This window comes from Salmo salar, chromosome ssa18 (genome assembly GCF_905237065.1).
Source record: "Salmo salar chromosome ssa18, Ssal_v3.1, whole genome shotgun sequence".
NCBI classification, from domain to species: domain Eukaryota; kingdom Metazoa; phylum Chordata; class Actinopteri; order Salmoniformes; family Salmonidae; genus Salmo; species Salmo salar.
In genome coordinates this window covers 10816887-10841201 of record NC_059459.1, presented here as the reverse complement: position 1 = coordinate 10841201, position 24315 = coordinate 10816887, and the positions used below count along the sequence as shown (strand labels likewise).

General features: G+C 44.0%; 1 protein-coding gene across 1 annotated transcript in view; it reads right to left on the bottom strand.

Annotated features, from left to right (window-relative positions):
- LOC106576771 (serine/threonine-protein kinase 32C) overlaps window positions 1-24315 on the bottom strand; it is a 146296-nt gene that overhangs the window by 15871 nt on the left and 106110 nt on the right. The window contains exons 4-8 of the mRNA XM_014154152.2: window positions 14295-14468; window positions 5639-5676; window positions 4598-4687; window positions 4281-4384; window positions 3879-3995 (exon numbers count right to left, since the gene is read on the bottom strand). Of these exons, the coding sequence (XP_014009627.1) occupies window positions 3879-3995; window positions 4281-4384; window positions 4598-4687; window positions 5639-5676; window positions 14295-14468 (523 nt within the window). The remainder of the gene's footprint in view (window positions 1-3878; window positions 3996-4280; window positions 4385-4597; window positions 4688-5638; window positions 5677-14294; window positions 14469-24315) is intronic.

Sequence of the window (24315 nt, the reverse complement as noted above, 5' to 3'; positions counted from 1 at the left end):
ATCATAGTGGTCTCTTACTTGTGGTCAGATTCGCTCAGGACGAACAAACTTAAGTTTGTGCCTTTTTCCAATGTTGAATTTAATGTCATTGAGAAAACAGAAAGGTGTCATAATGTATCTTGAATCTAAAAGTATCGAAGAAGTAATCATCTAGTTTTTCAAAAGTATATGTATTCTGATTACAATATATTTGCCTGTAACATAACTGATTACAGTTACAGTTTTCTTGTAATCAGTTACTCTCCAACCCTGACTGCAAAGCCTCGCTATTATAAGCCAATACAATAGTCACTGTCCAATGGGATAGCCTTTGACAAGAGATGGGCCCACTCGAAGAGTTGGTCACTCTTTCGACATGCTCTCGTTCTATCAAAGCACTGGACATAAATGGTGGAGACACTCTTCTTCCATAGAAGTGAAGGGCGGCGGCTGGAAAGCCATAAGCTCTAAGAAGAGACAATTGTAATTGTCGCTGACCTAAGGCATAAAGGCGGGGATGGATAACAACGTTACCTTGGATAACACCGGGGCAAACTGTAAGCACGAATGGTGGACTGACAAATCATGCAGGTCAATCACTTGCTTTGCTGATGTAAGGTCAATCACTAAAGCTGTTTTGAAGGAGAGATATTTCATCTCCACACTATCCAGCGGCTTAAAAGGCTGCTGCAAAATTGCCTCAAGCACAATAGACAGGTCCCAAGATGGGGCTAAAGGCTTGGAAACTGGGAATAAGCAACGCGCTCCCTTCAAAAAACGACATAACCGAGGGTGTATCCCTACTATGTTATTGTCCAACCTATATGACAGGCCGAGATAGCAGTTAAATAGACCTTACAGTGGAAAATGTCTTCCCTCTGCCTAAAATGTCCTGCAAGAAGCATAAAACCTTGGATACTGGTTTCTGGGTGAGGGTGGAAAACATCTCTATTTGCTTTGGGTCAAAAGATCCTAACAGTAACTGCCAGGGCTCATTGTAAAGCAGGAGAGTAGAGCTTCCATGGCCATCGAGTGGCTACCGAGATGAGTGATAAGCCTTGTTCCCTCACTCTGTCCAGAGTGGGGAGTATCAAGCATAGAGGAGGACAAGCGTAAAGCATCACCCATGGCCAAGGATGTGCCAGTGGGTCCAACCCCAGTGGCGCATCTCCTGCTAGGAACAACGGACAGTGACCATGATTTGATCATTTTGAAGGAAGCGTAGAAAGTGTATCAATGAATGAAACACTATGAGCAGTTCCAGATAATTTATATGAGCGTGGTGGAGCTGCGGGGACCACAGTCCGTTTACTGGTTTTCTCTCGTGAACTGTGCTCTACCCTGTAAGTGATGTGCCTGTTGTCACTACCTTCCTTGATGACCGAGGGGCTCTTCCAGTGACGGAGCGCAAAGAGACAGTCCATGGTCACCGTTATCTTTCGATTGAGGTGCCGTTGTGGACACAGGGGATTGGCAGATACCCAACAGTGAAAGTCTCCTATTCTCAGTAGTCCTAGCGGTACAACTGAGATGGTGGACGCAATCAATCCCAGCACTCAGAGGCAGGTTTTGAGCGTGACCGAGTGCCCCCTGTGAACAGGGAGAGCCATTATCGGAACGACGTGATGTGGTCGTCCAATAGTGTAGCCCGATGAGAGAGAGAATCCTTGCCTGACAACTCAAACTGAATTCATCTATCGTTCGCTACATACTTCAGTCTGAGACTGAAGTTGTTTCTGGTGACGTCAAAATGAGGGGTGTTGTACAAACAAAGTAATCAGGGATTTAGTCACCTCTAACCAATTAGAGTAACAAAGCCAATGACGAATTTTCAGACCCCTGCTTTACGCACTGTGTTCTGTCCATGATAATGGGGTAGCGTTTTGCCGGTGAGATGGGTTAAAAGGGAAGTCATGTCGCATACCGCTTGCTCCTGTGTTGGGGCCACTTCCACACACTTGCTGAACGTTTGTGGAGCTAGTGCTAGCCCGAAGGGGACAGTGAGGTATTCACAGGCTGTGTCTTGAAAGGCAAACCTGAGAAACTTCCCGTGTGCTGGCAGAATACTTATGTGAAAATAAGCATTGAGTAACATTGCCTCAACGAATAGAGCGAAACAGCACTTTGAGCGTAAGAATACGAAACGTGTACTTTCTCAGATAGCTGTTGAAGACCCGTAGGTCCAGAATGGGGTGACTGATCATTTGTCTTTTTGCCTCAGGTGCTTGTGAAAGCGCTGAGGGAGAGCTGTGGCACGGGGGGCACTTGGGGACAGGCCAGAACATGTAGTGACCTGTTTGCTGCCCCTCTCTACTGCTGGGTACGCACCCCTAGGTCAGGTGATCCTTCTTCCTAGGGTAATCAGGTGGATGGGACCTTGATGCGGTAGCAGCGAAGGACCACTTCCCCCACTGTCGGCCTCTGTAAGGAGAACCAAATTGTGGGTTCGCAGCCTGCTGCGTTGCTGGGGGTTTTGCATTGCGAAAAAACCCTGGTGCCAGTGCGTTGCCCTCTCCCTGCCGCGAAGCCTCGGCTCGTGGAGGGGTAGACCTGGTTGCCATGGTGCCCAGGTCTACGGGGCAAGCAGAAGTTGAAGGCTTCACCTTCCTTCTTCCGAAGTTCGCACTTCTGCAGACATAAGGCCCAAACAGTTCCTTTGGCGCTATAGGAGCATTAAGGAAATCTGCCTTTTCCTTGTCCAAGAGGCTGGACAAGTTGAGCCACAAGGCTCTCTCCCCCACCACCGCAAGGCTCATGGCATGCCTACAGCCTTGAATGGCTCCTCTAATGAATGTGCAGCAGACACGTAAAACTTCTGGAAGATGGAGGCGGAAATGCGCTCTGTCTTCCCAGGAAGAGAAGTGTCGGTCTCTGACGCAGCACTGAACTTGAGGTCGTTGGCCAGTGACAGCTCAACTACCGGGGGCTTGCTTGTGACGCTAGCTACCACCGGAGACTGAGGAGTAGAAAACTATTTATACTCTAAGCAAAACTTTCCTCTCGGTCAGTACTCAACACTATCGACAGGAGCTGAGGTCCTACGTTCTGCAGCTTAACCTCACGGTTTCGCCTGAGAACAGTTCAGTAGGAGACAGTGATCTAGTCGCGCTGAGGAGAGCTTCTCCAACAGACGCTGTGATTGGTTCTTCAGTTAGTGAATCTTCTAGAGTGAATCCCCATTTGTGAGACATCGAAACAATGATTTGAAATAGAACAGCTGTTAAGTTTCACCGTGGGACAGCATAACATAAACCTAGGAGAAATGATTTTGGGATGTAGTTCTGTTGCCATGTCAACCATCTCTCTCCAAACTCTCCCACTCTGAAAATTCAGACGAGTCATTTCTCCCAGAGGGCTGTTTAGGTCCGTCTAGGTGGAGATCAGACATGGTAATCAATCAGCAGCCAAGCGGAAGATACAGATGCCATCGCCCTGGAGCCTCGTTGGCTCTGACTGGAGCAGACACGCACAGATTAGAGAGTAGTCCCTCACTACTCTGACTCCCTGCCACTCCATTTGTCTATCCTCCTTGTCCTTATATCGCTAAATCTCTCCCTCTGTTCCCCTCTGGCCTTAGGCAACTCTCCCTCCATCCACTTTCACCTCAATTACTTTTCTGAGCCTTCTTCTGTCTTCTGACCACTGACTCGACTCTCTACTCCACTGTAGACTTTCCCCTGACAACTCTCCCCTCCACAGCAGCCCATCTCTCCACTTCTGCCCCTCATCTCCTCTCCTCACTTTTACTCTCCTTACCTCGGCTCTCTGCTCTTCTTGGACCCCAGTAAGACTAGCTGTTGCTATTGGCATCAGCTAATGGGGATTGTAATAAATCAAAAAATTGAAATCCCCTCCACTCATCTTTCTCCTTCCCCCTTCCACTTCCCCTCCCCACTTACCTTCCTCATGAGATGGACCAGATCCTTGGGCCAGGTGGAGTTGTACTGCACACTGACTGTACTGAAAAGCTGCATTAAAGACTCCACTGAGTTACTGGCATGGATCTCATAGGGCCTCTGACAGAGGGAGAGAGAGAGAGGGTGAGAGGGCGAGGGAAGGAGAAGGACGAAAGAGAGAGAAAGCATAAGAGAGAGGGAGAGAGTAAGAGAGAGATGGAGGGGAGAGGGAGAGAGAGAGAAAGGATGAGAGAGAGGAAGAGAGAGTAAGAGAGAGATGGAGGGGAGAGAGAGAGAGAGAGGAAAGCATAGACAGACAGTGAGAAATGTAAAGAGGTGAGTATCAACCACATTCAGTTGTCATAACTCAAGAAGAGCTCCACTTCCCATAATGCCTTTCCTTACCCATCCACGCAGCACCTCAAAAACTGTCACGCCTAGCGACCACCAATCCACCTCAAAGGCATAACCCACCCCCCCGCTCACAAAGGACTGGAAGATCTCTGGGGCTGGAGGAGACACAGACAGAGTCAGTCAGCTAGGCTACACGAGACCATAGAACACTAATGGATATTTACACAGTATATTAGTGATACGGTTCCAGATCTGTCTCGTCATAGTCGTGACCATAGGAGTTGGCAAGACAGCACAAACAGATCTGGGTCCAGGCTATTGATAAGGGTTTCCAAGGGCTGAAGGAATAACAGGTATAAAAGTCTTACCCATGTAGGGCTTGGTTCCAGCTAAGGCCGTGGCCCTCTCTCCATCCTTGATTATTGTAGCAACGTTGAAGTCTGTCAGGTGGGCGTGGCCTGTGAAGACAGCGCTCCTTAGAACCAAACTCAAATATACTGTAACACCACATCCATAAAACTCCCCAAAACATGTTTCTTTCTTTAACAAAACTATCCAAAAGAAACTGAAAGCTACGGTATCTATTTTTTGTCTGAACTTGAGTAGGCTTTCTATCTTTATTGCCTGATGTAACCTAAATCAAATGTGTTATCTCTGACTAACTTTGACTAACTAACTGATAAACAAAAACAAAACACAAATAGCTTAGTAAAAACATGATTCAGTGTGTCAACGAGACATTTGTTTGCCGGAGTCTGGTCTACTGGTAGCGCTGCCGACTGCAGACCACGTATACCCGCTGGCGACAGGGTTATGAATCCTGCCTCGGCCCCTACTCCCAGTCTCCCTCTGTATCTGTCTCCGTCTCTACCTGTCACTGTCTGTCACTGTCCTTAAAAACAATAAAATACATTACAAATATATATTTAAAAAATACTTGAAGCAGAGTCTGCCTGAGCATTTTACTGTAAGAGCTGATGTCTACAGACACCAGTAGTGAAGTGGACTAGTGTGTCCTTGTGCTTCTTTCTGCATGTCTTCAAAGCATGGTGGGGTGTGAGACACACATTCTGGCTATTCTGCATGAGCGCTGACCCCATTACTGTGGTGATACCGACAGTAACATCCTGCAGAGTCATGACTGTGTGTCCTACCTGTCACCTTGGACCATTTTCTTTCTCAGAAGCTCGCTTTACTGTACATAGGGACATTTTTCTCTTTCTCACTCTCTCCCTCTCGTTCTCTCTCCTTCTCTACCACACATACTGCACACACGCACATGAGCAACTATGTCACTCAAATGGCCTACACATGCCCTCATAAAGTATGTGACAAAGGCAAAACGTACACACGTCGTAAACATCTGATGAGTACAGGATAAAGTCATCTCTAAGAAGAGGCATTCTCACCTTGTTCATCTAACAAGATGTTGTCTGGTTTGATATCCCTGTGAGATAGAAACAGAGGGAAACACAGAAATCATTGTCTTAGAATATGGAACTGCATATGGAACTACATGTAAATCTGTACATGTAGTCAGTATAAAGCGTGTGCCGCAGACTGTGTGTTTCTGAGTTTGCACGTGCATGCGCTTGGAACAGTGTGTGGAACAGAATGGGTAGCTGTATGTGCTACATGTGTGTGCAAGTGTATCTGTACATTGAGGCTTGTAGGTGCTGCCTGGGCTGTTCAACAAAAAGAGGGCCTTTTGGGGCGTGTAATCCTGTCAAGAAAAATCTTTTATTTCATCAAATGTTTATATTCTGTCATAAAGAGAGCATATTCCACTTAATATATAAAAAAAAAATTCCACATCAAATATATATTTTTTAAATTGCCAATTAAAGTTACAAGGTTTACCGATGATGATTTCATTTTAAAGCAGCCATAGCTCGCCTTGTGACAGGGGGAATGGAAGCAGGTATTGTGCAGCAGGGAGGGGCAATTGAATGCAAGCTTAACACATTCTTACTTAACACTTTTCTAGACCATCTACTATGGGTAACAGGGTTGACATGTTATGTTCGACTCTCTCAGTTTTCTACCACAAAACACCAGAAAACGCTCACCTGCTTTTACACTATGATTTGAGTGTTCTATGTTTCTTTTGAAAAAATTATTTAAAAAGGAATAGTTTCACCATATTCAAATTATAGTTCAGTTAATGTAACAGGATTGACCCTTAAAATGAGGGACAAACCACTAATCACATGAAATAAATAACCATCTTCAGAAATTACTTTGTCAAAGCAACAAAATAACTAGGGCTTTACAATGATGGTGAAAACGTTGGGACATTTTGGGGTTAAATGGATTAAAATGTTCCTGGAAAAACAGTGACGTGGGACTTTTCCTTATTCATATAAAAAAATCAGATTCATTACATTTTCAATGTTGTTTATATTAAAGCTAGGGCACTGCATTTAATATAACAGGCTTTTAAAATTCAATATTGGAACGACCAACCTGTGTGTGTATTACATATGTGACTGTGTGCCGATGTGTGTACGTGTGCCCATGTACTGATCCCTACACCACTACATTGGACATGGATGAATGGGAACATGGCAAATTCCAATCCCAATGCCAGGGAGGCACTCCCAGGTTTTCTCCACACATGCTTTTTATGTGGGGCACCAAAGCAGTGGAGACCAACACAAACAACAACACCTTGGTGTTAACCCACATGCACAGCCCCCTCCAAGCCCACAGCCAATTAACAGAGCCAACCCCGCTTATTTAATTATGCAGCCTGTCACAAAAGTGTGAATAATACATTTAGTCCACATAGAGAGTCTCATACACTACACTAACATGATATCAGGCTACAGTAAGTATTTTTTAACTGGTGTTTTCCTTAAGAGGTTTAATGGAAATGTGATCACAAACCCAAGTCATTTAGTCCACAGAGTCTTTGTCTCAAACACTACACTAACATACAAAGTAACGTGTGCACTAAGGCTATGCTATACCAAGAAGTACGTCTCTATGTTAACTGGTTTATTTCTCAAGAGATTTCAATGGAAATGTACGGGAGGAACTCAAATATGAAAGTCTCTACACCGCCACAGTGGTTTTTTTGATGCAAAATCAGCTCATACACTTCACTAAAGTAACATTCCTGTTAGCACTGACCCACTGGGAACACGCTGGTAGAATCAATGTTGCTATCAAGTCTTTTCAATGAAAAATATATAGAATTACGTTGAACCAACCTGGAATAAATGTTGAATTGATGTCTTTGCCCATTGGGGAGGCTATACTATACCATAAAAGTGAATCTCTATGTTAACTGGTGTATTTCTCAAGAGGTTTACGGGAAATGTATTCAATTCACGTGCTCTATGGCCATGGGAGAAATTCCAATATGAAACCCTCTGCCATCCCGCCGTACTGCCACCATGGTTATTTGATGTAAAACCATGCAGAGCATTGCTCATTGAACACACTTCTTCTTTGACGTGACTAGCAATGCAGTCAAACGGGTTTCCTAAGTATGGAATGGAAACTCCAGCAGCAGACGACTAACAAGTTTGAGGTGTAATTCCACCTCAAATGCCTTCACTATAGAAGAGGGAAGAGAAATCAATGTTCACCTTTTTAGTTTTTCTCCGGTGCAGAAGAAGTAAAGAGGGGGGCCATTCTTGCGTTCTTTGGGGACTTTTTTGCTTAGACTAATTCCACCTTCCTCAGGCATCATGGCAGCAGCAGACTGTTGCTAGGAGACACTTCTTCCCCCATTTGGTGCAATAAAATAATAGTATTCTCCTGTCACAAACCCACAGCATGGAACCAAATTGCAGAGCAGGAGATACAGATAACCAGGGATTGGATTAGGCCTCCTACAGCAGACACAATTGTGTCAGAGTCAGAAGTGTTGATGCCAAGAGGAGAAAAAAAAACACTCTGAATCTTCTACCAACTAACTTAAATGGTATTTAAATAATGGTAAAGCACATTCATCAAGTTGACAGGGTGAATTACTGTTTTAACTTGAGTTAAGGACAAGTGTGTGTTCATTCTAGTTGGAACTACAGTGCCTTCAGAAAGTATTCCCACCCTTTTACTTTATACACATTTTGTTGTGTAACAAAGTGGGATTAAATAGGTTTAATAGTTTTTTTGTCAACGATCTACATAAAATACTCTGTAATGTCAAAGTCGAATAAAAAGGTGAAAATTAAAAAATATATATGAAAAATAAAGCACTAATATATCTTCCTTAGATAAGTATTCAACCCCCTGAGATATTACATGTTAGAATCACCTTTGGCAGTCTCTAAGAGCTTTGCACACCTGGAATGTAGATATTTGCACATTATTCTTTTAAAGATTCTTCAAGCTCTGTCAAGTTGGTTGTTGATCATTGCTAGACAGCCATTTTCAAGTCTTGCCATAGATTTTCAAGGCAAATTTAAGTCAAAACTGGAACTGGGCCACTTTCAATGTCGTCATGATGTATATATGGCCTTATGTTTTAGGTTATTGTCTTGCTGAAAGGTGAATTTGTCTCCCAGTGTCTGTTGGAAAGCAGACTGAGCCAGATTTTCCCCTAGGATTTTGCCTGTGCTTAGCTAAATTCTGTTTATTTTTATAATTAAAAAAACTCCCTAGTCCTTGCCAATGACAAGTGTAACCGGTGTGAAATGGCTAGCTAATTAGCAGGGTACGTGCTAATAGCATTTCAATTGGTGATGTCACTCGCTCTGAGACCTTGAAGTAGTTGTTCCTCTTGCTCTGCAACAACTAATTAAGTTAGTTGTTACAGTTGTAGTCGTTCAAAAATCATGTTAAACACTATTATTAGTGAGTCCATGCAACTTATTAGGTCACTTCATAAGCACATGTTTACTTTGCCATAACAAAGGGGTTGAAGATTATTCACTTAAGACATTTCAGCTTTTCATGTTGAATTCATTTGTAAACATTTAGAAAAACATAATTCCACTTTAACATTATGGGGTAGTGTGTAGGCCAGTGACAAAACATCTAAATGTAAGGCTGTAACACAACAACATGTGGAAAAAGTCAAGGGGGTATGAATACTTTCTGAAGACACTGTACATGTTTGTACATGATTGCTCAACATCACGAATGCACAAACTCACTCACCAGTACGCACGCACCCACATATTTATTTGCACTTTAGAGGAGCAATTTGCTAAAACGAGCTTTGGAGTAAAGGTTAAAACATTGAGGCCAAATGGTTAAAACATTTTGAGTGGAGTTTGTGGTCTACAGGGACCTAAACACTTTCATTTACTGCACCAACACTTTGCACTGTGCTCAGCACTTTCAACAAAAGCTCACAACTGCAAGTCATACCATGCTGAAGAAGATTGATTGTAACAATTACAGCAATATAGAAAAGCCTTAATTAAAAGGGAATGCCCAGGTCCTTATAGAAATAATACTGTTTAGCAAACAACAGACTGTTGGACAAACGCATAGGCTACTAAAGCCATTTTAGTTTCATAATCCGATGGAAGAAAACTCAGATTCTTAACAAACACACAAACAACTACACCACTGATATACTAGTGATTTCAAAGCTGTGGCTTTTCTCCCAACGAGCACCACATATTGGAGCCTACATCATTAGACCCAGAACGCGGGTTTTCCAGCACTGCAGTGCGGTGAGTATCTCCTGTAGCCGTCAGGCCACACATTAGGTGTCCTAGCTGGGAGAGTGAAAAGGACGATGCAGGACTGCCCGTTCTGCCGGGGACACTCAAGACAGATGAGAAAAGGATGATGATGAATCATTACACCCCTTAACACATGCGATTCATCTCCTTTTGGACATGGAGGCGAGGGGATGTCTGTCTCTGAAACAGGGAGTAGAAGAGGGAGGGCCAGGAGTCCCAGACGTGGCACTCAGGATAGGAGTAATCAGGGAGGTACGTACAACTAAAAGCAGACAAACAGCGATCCCCTGCTGGGTGTCGGCGAATGGTGGCTGTTTGCACTGTTTCAGAAAATGATCAGAAAATGACAGCTCCTATTCTGGTCAAAGCGATAGGAAGGTCGCCCTCTGCACAGAGGCAGTCATTTTGACTGCATGTTCATTTAAAATGTAAATATCTCTGCAATTGTTTAAGTCATGCCCCCCCTCTATCCTTGACTTTCGCTAAATAAGTCTATTTAACATACATATGTTGTAAGAATTTTAATATCAGAAACACCATGTGTTAAAGCTGTTTTAAGAGGACATGTCATTTTTTCCCCAATGCCAAAAAGTGACTTTTTCTAATCCTCCTACAGAGTCACATTCAGGTAAGACGAGCAGAAAGAGCCGATTCTGCAGGTTTCCAACTATCACTTTTTCCAAGAATAATCGCTGTTCCTTTGCGGTTCACGTGCACAAGTACAGTGAAATGCCTTTCTTGCAAACTCTTTCCCAACAATGCAGTAATCAATATCAGTAGTACTATAAATAAAGTAAAGTAGAACAAAAACATGCAAGAAATATAAATAAGAAGAACACGAGAAAGTAAGTAAGCTAAGTGGTCAGTTCCAGGGTCAGTGGCAATACAATATTTACAAAGTGCAGGGATACTGGAGTGGTAGGGGTAGATATATAAAAGGGGGAAAGTTGACTACACATCAGGAGCATATATGATGATTGTATGCGAGTGTGTGTGTGTTTAATCACTATTTTTTATTTTTTATTTAAACCTTTATTTAACTAGACCAGTCAGTTAAGAACACATTTTTATTTACAATGACGGCCTACCCCGGCCAAACCCGGACACCGCTGGGCCAATTGTGCGCTGCCCTACGGGACTCCCAAACACGGCCGGATGTGATACAGCGTGGATTCGAACCAGGGACTGTAGTGACGCATCTTGCACTGAGATGCAGTGCCTGAGACAGCTGCGCCACTTGGGAGCCCGGGGAGTATGAATGTGTGTGCATGTTATGTGTGTGTGAGCAAATTAAGTGAGTATGTGTGAGTGTGTGTGTGCTGGAGTGTCAGTGTGAATGTGTGCAAGTCCTGTGAGAGTGCATAGAGTAAGTGTGAAAATGAAGTAAAACAGTCAATGCAGATAGTCCATGTAGCCATTCTGTTAGCTATTTAGCAGTCTTGTGGCTTGGGGATAGAAGCTGTTCAGGCGCCTGTTGGTGTCAGACTTGTTGCTCCCGTACCGCTTGTCATACAGAAGCAGAGTGAACAGTCTATGGGCTTGGGTGGATGGAGTCTTTAACAATTTTCCAGGCCTTCCTTTCACACTGCCTGATATAGAGGTCCTTGATCGCAGGGAGCTCGGCCCCGTGACGTACTGGTCTAGCCGCACCACCCTCTCTAGTGCCATACAATCAAGGGCGGTGCAGTTGCCATACCAAGCAGTGATGCAGCCAGTCAAGATGCTCTCAATGGTGCAGTCACCTCCCCATTTCCTGTAGTCATCATCGCCAGTGATCAGGCCTACCACCGTCGCGTCGTCAGCAAACTTGATGATGGTGTTGGAGTTGTGCGTGGCTACGCAGTCGTGGCTAAACACAGAGTACAAGAGTGGACTAAGCACACACCCCTGTGGGTCCCCTGTGTTGAGGGTCAGCGTGGCGGAGGTGATGCTGCCTACCCTCAATACCTGGGGTCAGCCCATCAGGAAGTACAGGATCCAATTGTTCAGTTCCAGGGTCTCAAGCTTGGTGACGAGCTTGGAGGGGACTATGGTGTTGAACGCTGAGCTGTAGTCAATGAACAGCATTCTCACATAGGTATTCCTCTAATCTAGGTGGGTAAGGGCAGTGTGGAGTGCAATTGAGATTGCATCATCTATGGCTCTGTTGGGGAGGTATGCAAATTGGAGTGTGTCTAGGATGTCTGGGATGATGGAGTTGATGTGTACCACAACCAGCATTTCAAAGCGCTTCATTATTACAGATGTGAGTGCTTCAGGGCGGTAGTCATTGTGGCAGGTAGCCTTAGAGTTCTTGGGAACAGGAATGGTAGTGGTCAGCTTGAGACGTGGGGATTACAGACTTGGACAATGGAATGTTTTTGCCAGCTGTTCCTCACATACATTGAGAATGCGCCCTGGAATAGTCTGGCCCAGTGGCCTTGTGAGCGTCGGCGGGTGCCCTCATGTACGGCTCGATTTTGTTTTTTCCCCGAAGTGTGCATAAAATGCAATGAGTTTGTCTAGTAGAAAGGCATTGTTGGGCATATCACGGCTGAGTCTTCCTTTGTAATCCATTGTGCCACATGCGGTGTGTGTCAGAGCCTGTATAATAGGATTCCACCTCATTCCTACTGTCACTTTGCTAGTTTGAAGCCTCTGCAGAGGTCGTAACAGGAGTTGTTTGTGTCCTCAGCCGTTGGATCAGGGGTTGGCAGTGATAGCCCTCTGTACATTAAGCCTGGTCTTTATCTTAGTGCCAACCTCTGTGTTAATCCAGGGGTTTTGATTGGGGAAGCAGCGAAACTTCACTGTGGGGACAACGTCAGAGATGCATTTCCTAATGAAGCCGGTGACGGAGGTGGTTAGCTCGTCGATGTTATCAGGGGAGTTCCAGGACATATTCCAGTCGGCGCTAACAAAGCAGTCCTGTAGTATAGCCTCTGATTCGGCGGACCATTTCTCTACGGAGCGAGTAACGGGTACTTCCTGTTTGAGCTTCTGCTTGAAGACAGGAAGCAGGAGTGTAGAATAATGATTGGCCGAAGGGGCGATGAGGGAGGGCCTTTTATGCTGCTTGTGGGTAGAGTAACAGTGGTCTAGGACTTTATCACCCCTAGTGGCGAAGGAGACGTGTTGAAGGAAGTTGGGCATCACGTAAAAAGAAGCAGCCTCCGTACGGGTGCATGGTTTCCTGCTTGTTTATAGCCTCAACTACATATCACCTTCAGCAACATAAATGCTATTGTGTTCTTGGAAATGCATTGTTTCTCGTATTCTAATGTTATCACGACCTTCATAAACACAACCAAAGGATTATTTTTCCGATAGCATATATGACATTTATTTATTAGTCTGTTAGCATGTTGCAGTCGAAATGGCTGCTCATTGGCATAGTAAGGGGATAGCGAGGACTGGCAGTTCTAGTATTAACAGTTTGCCATCGCAGTGTGTTTGAGCTCTAAAGGAGACCCAGAACCAGTTTTGGTTAGCGGTGGCTAAAATGAGCTGAAGTTAGTAGTGGCTGTTTATAGAAATCCAAACAGTGGATTACTGTTCTGGACCATAGATTACTGTCAGGGTAAGAACCATATAGCTGAAATCCTTTTAGCCTGAAATTTGGATTTAACACTATTACGAAAGCAAGGACACACTGTGTGATGTGTGCCCTGTGATATTTTCATCGATTTGATTAAAAAAAGATTTCTGTGTATTATTCGCTACATTGGACAAGGTAATGTTAGCGTGAAGACATGGACACATTATTTATATTATAATTTTTGTGTGCAACGTTCTGCCCTGACAAGAACAAATCATTGTCTTCATGAAGAGGCTTCTAAACAGCTTCTACCCCCAAGCCATAAGACTCCTGAACATCTAATCAAATGGCTACCCAGACTATTTGCATTGCCGCCCTTTTACACTGCTGATACTCTCACCACTTTATTTTAAGAATGTGAAATGTCAGAATAATCATAGAGAGAATGATTTATTTCAGCTTTTATTTCTTTCATCACATACCCAGTGGGTCAGAAGTTTACACACACTTAATTAGTATTTGGTAGCATTGCCTTTGAATTGTTTAACTTGGGTCAAATGTTTTGGGTAGCCTTCCACAAGCTTCCCACAATAAGTTGGGTGAATTTTGGCCCATTCCTCCTGACAGAGCTGGTGTAACTGAGTCAGGTTTGTAGGCCTCCTTGCTCGTACACACTTTTTCAGTTCTGCCCACACATTTTCTATTGGATTGAGGTCAGGGCTTTTTAATGGCCACTCCAATACCTTGACTTTGTTCCGGAAAGCTGACTTATATATATATATTTTTTTTTTACTAAAAACTTTGGGGGGACAAAATAAAACACTTTTGCCACCTGTTGCCAACCCCTGTTGTATCTCATACCAGTGCAGTGGACGCTGTGTCTATGGATAATGTCCATACCTGTGGATGATGTGCTGGTTCTGCAGGTAGTCCAGTGCCAGGGTCATCTCACACAGGTAGAGTTTGACAGCGTCCTCGTTGAAATGAACGTTCTGTTGGAGGTGGTAGCGCAGGTCTCCTCCCAGCAGCAGATCCACCACCATGAACATGTCCTCCTCGTCCTGGAACGAGTACCTGGGACACAAGGCAGGGGTCAAAGGTCAGAGGGCTCAGTCAACATCCTGCTAGGGCCAGGACACCGACAAACAGTCAGACACAGACTCATACACACAGACACTCAGGATTGACAAACACACACACACAAACAAGAGACAGAAACACACACAAACAAGAGACAGAAACACAGAGAGAGACACACACAGACACACGGGAACAAAACCCAGAAACACACAGGCGCAAGACAACATGCTGACCACATGCATCCTGCATAACCCTACATCAACTACCCAGAAAAACACACAATAAAACACAGTAGCATATCTTACTCCAGAAACTCACTATGCATGTGTGGGACTAAGTGTGCACGACTGTGCATAGATCAGGGCTCTCAACCCGTTCCTGGAGAGCTACCATCCTGTAGATTTTCGCTTATCTACCCTAATCTAGTGCACATTATTTTAATAATTAGCTGGTTGAAAAGCTGAATCAGATTAGTTACAACTGGGGTTGCACAGAAACCTACATTAGAGTAGCTCTGCAGGAATAGAGTTGGAGAACGCCGGCATAGATGAACAGCCTATAACGTGTTAATGTATCCAGGAGTTGGTGTGAGTGTGTATTCACTTGTAAGCTCAAAACAAGCACAGTGGGAGCCATTACTTTGAGATTGATCTTGATCTTAATGAGCTGCCATTTGTTGGAGTGAATGCAGGAGAGTGACTGCCAAATTAAGGCAAGAACAGAGCCAGCCTTTGATTGATGTCTCTTAACTGAAAATGGCTGGTGGATGGCTAAAGATCCTTGTCAATCAGGATTACTAATCAAGCACATCACATTGAAACACGTCCACATAATGATCTGGGTGGGGTTTGTGACAATCTACTACGCCATCTCTCCACAGGCATCTGCTAAACATCAAGCTCTACTGGCACACTACAGCAAGCCTTGTACAATAGAAATCCAATCCAAACCACACAGTACATAAACAACACAAAACGTCAGAAACCCACAATCACCTTTCTGTAATCATGAAAAGGGAGAGATAGAGAGAGCACGAGGAAGAAAGTGAGAGAGAGAGCGCGAGAGAGGCTTTCCGGAGGTTCTCAATCCGTAAAGGTAGAAAACAACTCACCTCCTTGTGATTTCCTGTATCAAACCCAGGTTCCAATCCTGGTCGCTATTGCAACATTATTTATTTTTCATCTTGGCAGATTTCCTATATAGCTCCATTTCTCCGGGCTTAGCCCCATACACTCAGGGGGCATTTTGATTGGCCCTCTCCAGGTGCAATTTCCTGCTATCTATATCTGAAAAATAGAGCGCCATGTTCAGAGCGAGCAAAAATCATTCCATCTCACCGGGACATCAGTTCTGCAAAGCCAAACACCGCTCACAACAGTACACTATACCAGTCAAAAGTTTGGAGCCACCTACTCATTCCAGGGTTTTTCTTTATTTTTACTATTTTCTACATTGTAGAATAATAGTGAAGACATCAAAACTATGAAATAACACATAGGGAATTTTATCTTTATTTAACTAGGCAAGTCAGTTAAGAACAAATTCTTATTTTCAATGACGGCCTAGGAACAGTGGGTTAACTGCCTTGTTCAGGGGCAGAACGACAGATTTGTACCTTGTCAGCTCGGGGGTTCGAAAGCTTTAACCACTAGGCTACCCTGGTGCCCCACACGATTCCATGTGTTATTTCATAGTTTTGATTTCTTCACTATTATTCTACAATATAGAAAATAATAAAAATAAAGGAAACACCTTGAATGAGTAGGTGTGTCCAAACTTTTGACTGGTACTGTATATACAACAAATATGTGGACCCCACTTCAAATTAGTGGATTCGGCAATTTCAGCCACGCCCGTTGTTGACAGGTGTATAAAATCAAACATTGGCAGTAGAATGGCCTTACTGAAGAGCTCAGTGACTTTCAACGTGGCACCGTCATAACATGCCACCTTTCCAACAAGTCAGATCGTAAGATTTCTGCCTTGCTAGAGCTCCCCCGGTCAACTGTATGTGCTGTTATTGTGAAGTGGAAACGTCTAGGAGCAACAGAGGCTGAACCGCAAATGGTAGGCCACCCATCTCACCGAACGGTACCGCCGAGTGCTGAAGCACGTAAAAATCATCTGTCCTCGGCTGCAACACTCACTACCGAATTCCAAACTGCCTCTGGAAGCAAGATCAGCACAATAAATATTCATCGGGAGCTTCATGAAATGGGTTTCCATGGGCGAGCAGTCGCACACAAGCCTATGACCACCATGCACAATGTCAAGCGTCGGCTGGAGTGGTGTAAAGCTCACTGCCATTAGACTCTGGAGCAGTGGAAACATTCTCTGGAATGATGAATTACACTTTACCATCAGGCAGTCCGACGGACCAATCTGAGAGAGCACTACCTGCCCCAATGCATAGTGCCAAGTGTAAAGTTTGGTGGAGGATGAATAATGATCTGGGGCTGTTTTTCATGGTTTGGGCTAGGCCCCTTAGTTCCAGTGAAGGGGAATCTTAACGTTACAGCATACAATGACATTCTAGACGATTCTGTGCTTCCAACTTTGTGGCAACAGTTTGGGGAAGTATTTCACTAAGGCCCTTTTCTGTTTCAGCATCACAATACCCCCGTGCACAAAGCGAGGTCCATACAGAAATGGTTTGTCGAGATCAGTGTGGAAGAACTTGACTGGCCTGCACAGAGCCCTGACCTCAACCCCATCAAACACCTTTGGGATGAATTGGAACGCCGACTGCCGTCCAGGCCTAATCGCCCAACACCAGTGCCCGACCTCACTAATGATCATGGCTGAATGGAAGCAAGTCCCCACAGCAATGTTCCAACATCTATTGTAAAGCCTTCCTAGAAGAGTGGAGGCTGTTATAGTAGCAAAGGGTGGACTAACTCTATATTAATGGCCATGATTTTGAAATGAGATGTGATGAGCAGGTGTCCACATACACTACATGACCAAAAGTATCTGCCTGACATCAAAAGGAAAACACAGATCAATCGATAAAATGGTCAGATTAAAAAATATATATTTTTTACTACCTTAATGAATATTCTCCATAATATTTCTGTTTAATATTTCTGTCTGAAGCATTGGTTCAGAAGAAGTTCTTATGGACAACTGGCAGGGATTGGCAGAGATCCATGCTAAACAAAATATTTGACTTGCTGTGAACCGCATTGTATAAGGTTATAGTAAGTCAGTGATATCATCTATAGCCTAGTTGTGAAGTACAGCCTCTTGAAGCCAAAAACAGCATGACATTGGAGGATTTCCACCAGACCTTCCATCTCTTTCAGACCAATAGCAAACCCATGCAGTATCCATCCGTCGACAGCCTGGTGACGTGTCCAATAGAAAATCATCAGACCAAGCTACCAAACCTAACCTGTGCAAGATGACGCGTCCCCCACTCCACACACACACAAACTTCAACAGATGGCCAGGCTGAGATTGGTTGAGATAGTGTTTGCTGTCCACAGGTCCCGATTATTGTCACCCTATTATCACCTCCTTGTCATCCCCTGATCCCGAGAAGCATCCAGCTGATGGTGAAGGCCCTCTGTGGCAGCCAGTGTGATGCCAGTGGTATTAGAGCCCGTTTTCTGAGTCTCCTTGGCTGAGATTAGAGCAGTTTCCACATTTCCTTCACTCAGTGACAGGTAAACTGTCAGACATGGGACTGACATCTGAGCCATATGACAGCATGGAGAGTGATAGCGTTGTCACCTTCAGATGTAACACCAAGGACAGAGAGAACAAGAGAGAAAGAGAGTGAGAGAAATGAAAAGTGATCATTGCAGATGAATGTTTTTCCAAATACAGCGTGTGTCTCACTAGATAAGTTTGGGGAATTCCAAATCAGAGCCCACACACAATGCCTGTAAAAAATTGTTCAAAAAGAGGCCAAGAACGCAGGTAAGACAAATGGATGAGACTAACACAAGTTAGTGAAAGATGACCATTCTAATGTGTGAGACCAGACACAATGGAGTTCTTTAAATATCTCCTTTTATCTCTTCTCCCATGCAAAAATATAATACAGAAGTTCAGACCAGAAACTATAAAGAGAAAGTTATAAGAGGACGCGGTTTGAGAATGGACTTGTCATGGGTCAAATATGCCCAAAACAGATGATTGGGGACCTGGCTAAGGCCTTAGTCCTGGGAGCGTTGTGACAGAGCCAAGGATATGGGCCATGTGGAACAGCCAGGCCAGACTGACTGGGACAGCAGAGCACAATCAGGCCATGATGAAAAATGAGCTGAGGGAAGCAGAGGGAGAGGGCAAAAGAGAGAGAGTGAGAGAGGGCTGCAGGGGAGAAAGGGTGAAAGAGAGATGGGGGTGATATGGGGAGAGACCGAAGTAGAGCGAAAGAGGAAGAGAGAATGGATGAGAGAGAGAGACACTGGGCTCTGAATGTGGTCTGCTTTGTGACTGTGGCCTAGATAGTCTTGTGATAGAGAGAGAGAGACAGCTTGGCTGAGGCTGGTCAAGGGGCTGGATCACAAGACACACCTGGCTCCTCTGAGGATCCCTCTAACAATGCAGTGAATGAGTGAGCGCTGCCTCTTGCCCTGCACTCCCCCGCCTAGTCCCCCCCGTTACCCCCCTCTGGTCCCGTCAGCACACCCCTCTCTCCACCCCCACTGACTGGCCTTATTTCACAAGGTGCACTTCTGACGGACCTCCTACAGGAACTTAAAATGGTAAGGTGGCTCTGGAAAGTTACAGTCGCAGAGAGAACAGAACACCACTAATGGTGAGGTGGCTTTGGAAAGTTACAGAGTTCTTTGACTGTGACTTTAACTCCTGTGACGTTCTATGTCTACTGCAGAATAAATGCGTGTGTAACAGCAGAAGACGAAAACGAAAAGGACTAAGCCCTCTGAGGAAATATCCTCCAGTTAGTTTTATGGATGTCAACAGAACCGCCAGCTAGGGCGCTAGGGGCGTCACCCCACTTGTGATGGGTAAATATTTTTGGGGTTGGACCTAACAAATATATATTATATAATTCATGGGTTATGTTTTAAATGCTTATAAAAGTATGGTAAATGTGTACATTTTCCTGCTTCAAAAATATATTGTTCAAAACAAGCTGTTTAGTTACTTACTACTCTGCCCCTCTGACTGCCAGCAGTGGTAGCTCCACCTCCATTGGGCGCACAGGCCGTGCAAACATTGCTTGAATTGTTTTGCCAGCAATTTGCTATGAGGGGGAACTGCCCCAATGACATAATTTATGCTATGAAATCCTAACAGCACAAAGTAAATGGACCGTCCTGGGGTGCTCAAATGTGCGTTCAGTCAGAACTTCTGGGTCTGCTCGAGTCTCCTCCTCCCACTGAGTCTCTTGAACCAGATGGCTGTGAAGGACTAGATGTGCTCTATCAGGTACAGAAGGTGCTAAAGCCAAAAGCTAATTGTAATTAACTTGTAAATAAATAATCGTAACAGTCATAGGAGCCTGGGACCTGATAAACCGGACAAGAGTCAAAAGACAGAGGGATACACTAGCTAGACCCTTCTCAGCGCTGATCTGGTAGGACAAAAAGGCATGGCCAATTTTATTGTTTCCCCTGATGTTGTTTATCAGGTTCTACTGTTCTTATCAGGTTCTTCAGGGTGACTTGTGGACTAAAACAGCATAGAACCTGGTGTATCAGAAAGCATTATCAAATTAGCCAGCTAGAGTAATTTTGAGAAACATTGAGAAATAGTTTGGTCAATTATTTTGTAAAATTCACCAGATATTTGCCTTTGGTAAGCAGCTTGCTAACTAGTTAGCGCCCACGTCAATTTCAAGTCGTTATAAACTCATATCTGACTAACTCGGAAATATGAAGTTATTTCACTGGCTAGCACATCATGCTTTGTAACATTATGTTAGCTAGCTATCCCCAGTTAGATAATGTGTTTTCACTTACTGCATCTGCATGCTTGTTGGGTTATCAACCATATTGGTTAAATCAGATGAGGTTAGAGAGAGACAAGAAGCATTTATAAAAGGATGCTTCCACCTGTAGATCATGTACTTCTTGTAGCACCATAAGGAAGTGTTCTAACTTTGTATGCCCTCAGACTTCTAGGACCTATGAGATAAAGTCAAGTATTTATATGTTACAGTGTTCTTGTAATAAGACTTATATTGGAAAAACATCCCACGCCTTGAAGAACATAAATCCACTATTAGACCTCAAGATATCACCTTGCCAGTTGCGAGACACTAAATAGAAAAAAAATCATTCTATTAATGAATTGCGTAAGAATCAAAAAAGTTCATCCACCATGTAGATGAGGTGATTACGACAACAAATTACTTCAAAGAGAAGCCATGTGGCTATATAAATTAAACTATCTCCACATGGTTTAAATGAAGAATTCGATTTCACCTCCTTCCTATAAGCCAAATGTACTGTTATACAAGAACACTGTCCATATCAGATTTAGCATATCGTTTAACAGTTGGCCCCACATATTTATGAACGGCTGTGCCTGCTGTCCTTTGTGGTGGGCTATCTCATGAATTGATATGATGTATTTAGGTGAGCGGACACCTGGGGCAGTTGATTCGTGAGTTACCCTTCGTGCCCACTCCCATACCCTATAATTCTGTATTTCTTTGTGCCTAATTTGTATACATGTAGACCAGAAAAGCCACATCCAGATGAGTGGGAACGCTGATTAGAAGCACCTGCTGCTAATCGGTTGTTCTCTATAAATGCTGTTTTGAATAAAACATTTTTTTTTTACCTACACACTGAGAAAGGCTGTGGAGCCAAAACGTCTGTGTATGCTATCCCTGATGCAGTGAAAATAAAAAATACAAATTTAATAATGAAGTAAACTTTTTGAGTGCGAACCCACAACACCTTTTTGTTTATCTGAATTCATGGGTTTTACGCACCAGCCAAGCTTCTCTGGGGGCGCGATGGTTCTCTTTTGATGCTTGTTGGGTTATCCCCTGGTGCACTCGTTCGTTCGTGAGCTGGCTGCTCGTTCTAAATAGTATAAACCTTTTCAAAACAGTAGCAGCATGTGCAGCAGTGGTCATTCGTTTTTGACATGCAAAAGTGAAATTGGTGCATTTCTGCTGTTTGCACAGATCACTTTATATACCGTGCATTCGGAAAGTATTCAGATCCCTTGACTTTTTCCACATTTTGTTACGATACAGCCTTATTCCAAAATGTATTAAATCATTTTTTTCTCATCAATCTACACACAATACCCCACAATGACGAAGCAAAAACAGGTTTTTAGACATTTTTGCAAATGTCAAAAAAAATAAATAAATTCACATTTACATTCAGACCCTTTACTCAGTACTTTGTTGAAGCACCTTTGGAAGCGATTACAGCCTCGAGTCTTCTTGGGTATACGGCTACAAGCTTGAAACACCTGTATTTGTGGAGTTTCTCCCATTCTTCTCTGCAGATCCTCTCAAGCTCTGTCAGGTTGGATGGGAGCATCACTGCACAGCTATTTTCAGGTCTCTCCAGAGATGATCGATCGGGTTCAAGTCTGGGCTCTGGCTGGGCCACTCAAGGACATTATGAGACTTGTCCCAAAGCCACTTCTGCATTGTCTTGGCTGTGTGCTTAGGGTCGTTGTCCTGTTGGAAGGAAAACCTTTGCCACAGTCTGAGGTCCTGAGTGCTCTAGGAAGAGTCTTGGTGGTTCCAAACTTCTTCCATTTAAGAATGATGGAGGCCACTGTGTTCTTGGAGCTCTACTTTGCTCCGTTCATCTTTCCCTCAATCCTGACTAGTCTCCCAGTCCCTGCTGAAAAACATCCCCACAGCATGATGCTGCCACCACCATGCTTCACCTTAGGGATGGTCCCAGGTTTCCTCAAGATGTGACGCTTGTAATTCAGGCCAAAGAGTCTTGGTTTCATCAGACCAGAAAATCTTGTTTCTCATGGTCTGAGAGTTCTTTAGGTGCCTTTTGGCAAACTACAAGCAGGCTGTGATGCCTTTTACTGAGGAGTGGCTTCCGTCTGGCCCACTCTACAATTAAGGCCTGATTGGTACAGTGCTGCAGAGATGGTTATCCTTCTGGAAGGGTCCATCTCCACAGCGGAACTCTGTCAGAGTGACCATCGAATTCTTAGTCACCTCCCTGACCAAGGCCGTTCTTCCCCGATTCCTCAGTTTGGCCAGGCGGCCAGCTCTAGGAAGAGTCTTGGTCGTTCCAAACTTCTTCCACTTAAGAATGATGGAGGCCACTGTGTTCTTGGGGACCTTCAATCCTGCTGTCATTTTATGTTACCCTTCCCCAGATCTGTGCCTGGACACAATCCTGTCTCTGAGCTCTACGGAAAATTCACCCCATGGTTTGGTTTTTGCTCTGACATGCACTGTCATCTATAGGACCTTATAAAGACAGGTGTGTGACTTTCCAAATCATATCTAATCAATTTAATTTACCACAGGTGGACTCCAATCAAGTTATAGAAACATTTCAAGGATGATCAATGGCAACAGGATCCACCTGAGTTCAATTTCGAGTCTCATAGCAAATGGTCTGAATACTTATGTAAATAAGGTATTTCAGTTTTTTTAATTTTTAATATATTTGCAAACATTTCTAAAACCCAGTTTTCTCTTTGTCATTATGGGGTAGTGTGTGTAGATTAATGAGGAAAAAAATTATAATTCAAGCACTTTTAGCATTAGGCTATAACGTAACAAAATGTGGAAAAAGTCAAGGGGTCTGAATATCTTCCGAATGCACTGTATCTTCTCAAAGAAACTACTGGTAGCATTGTTCTGTTCAGCCGGGAATCAATATTCTAAATGGACATCGAGGAGGACAGGGTGTGCATCTATTCTCCCCACAGTGACTGCTCTCTTGCCCTCTCTCTCTGAGAGGATGGATCGACAGCGGAAGATGACTGCGACTCAGCGGATCCCACTGATGACTCACCCTCTGTGAGACCTTACAACCCTCTTAAAAAGGGTCTCCAAAGTCGTAGCTCATAGACGACAAAAATCCCAGTGCTCAGCGCTGACACATTCACTCCCTCTTGCTTCCCTTCTTCCTCACTTTCCCACATGGCTGCTGGGCGTCTCACTTGGTTCAGCTTTCAGAGCCTCTATCCACATCTCCGGGGAATCTGGCCAATGGTGTTTGAGAGTAATTTGTTGCAATGTAATGCTTTAGGCAAAACCTTGCTCTGGTGATGATTAACACTGGAAAGTGCAAGGGATCAATTTCACCGTGTACACTTACTGCATGTAATACTGTCCGTCTGGGTAAGGGAATATGACCTCCAATTTAGAAATACAAATTGATCGGGGGGGAAAGAAAGCATCTACATCTACCTATGCTGTGATGGCTTATGGGATTTGCGTGGATTTTGTTGCGCGCTGCAGATAGATAATACTTTCAAGGTGGCTAATCCATTTAAATATATCCCACTCCTACACATCATACGGTATCTATCATCAGCAAGTGAATGGTCACGGCAATTACTGCATGCAGCAAACTTGACAGTCCTCCAGGCTTAAGCAGTCTTGTTCTAGTGATGTGGATTCAGTGCCTAGCATTAGAGATTCCTTCTGATTTTCTCTGACGCAATGGATGGAGCTTCTTCAAAGAAACCCAGCAGCATTCAGGACATAATGAAAGCAAACATAGGATTCAAAACAGTGTGTGAGATGGAGAGAAGAAAGCAAACCAATAGACGTTGAAACTCTGTTTGGACAAAGTAATCAATGGTCAAATCCCTTCTTAACACTGCCTTTTACCCCCCCGCCTCTCAGCTTTCCTCTCTCTCCCTTGCCTTCGCTGTGATTTCAGGAATCATTACTTTCCATGATGGCTGT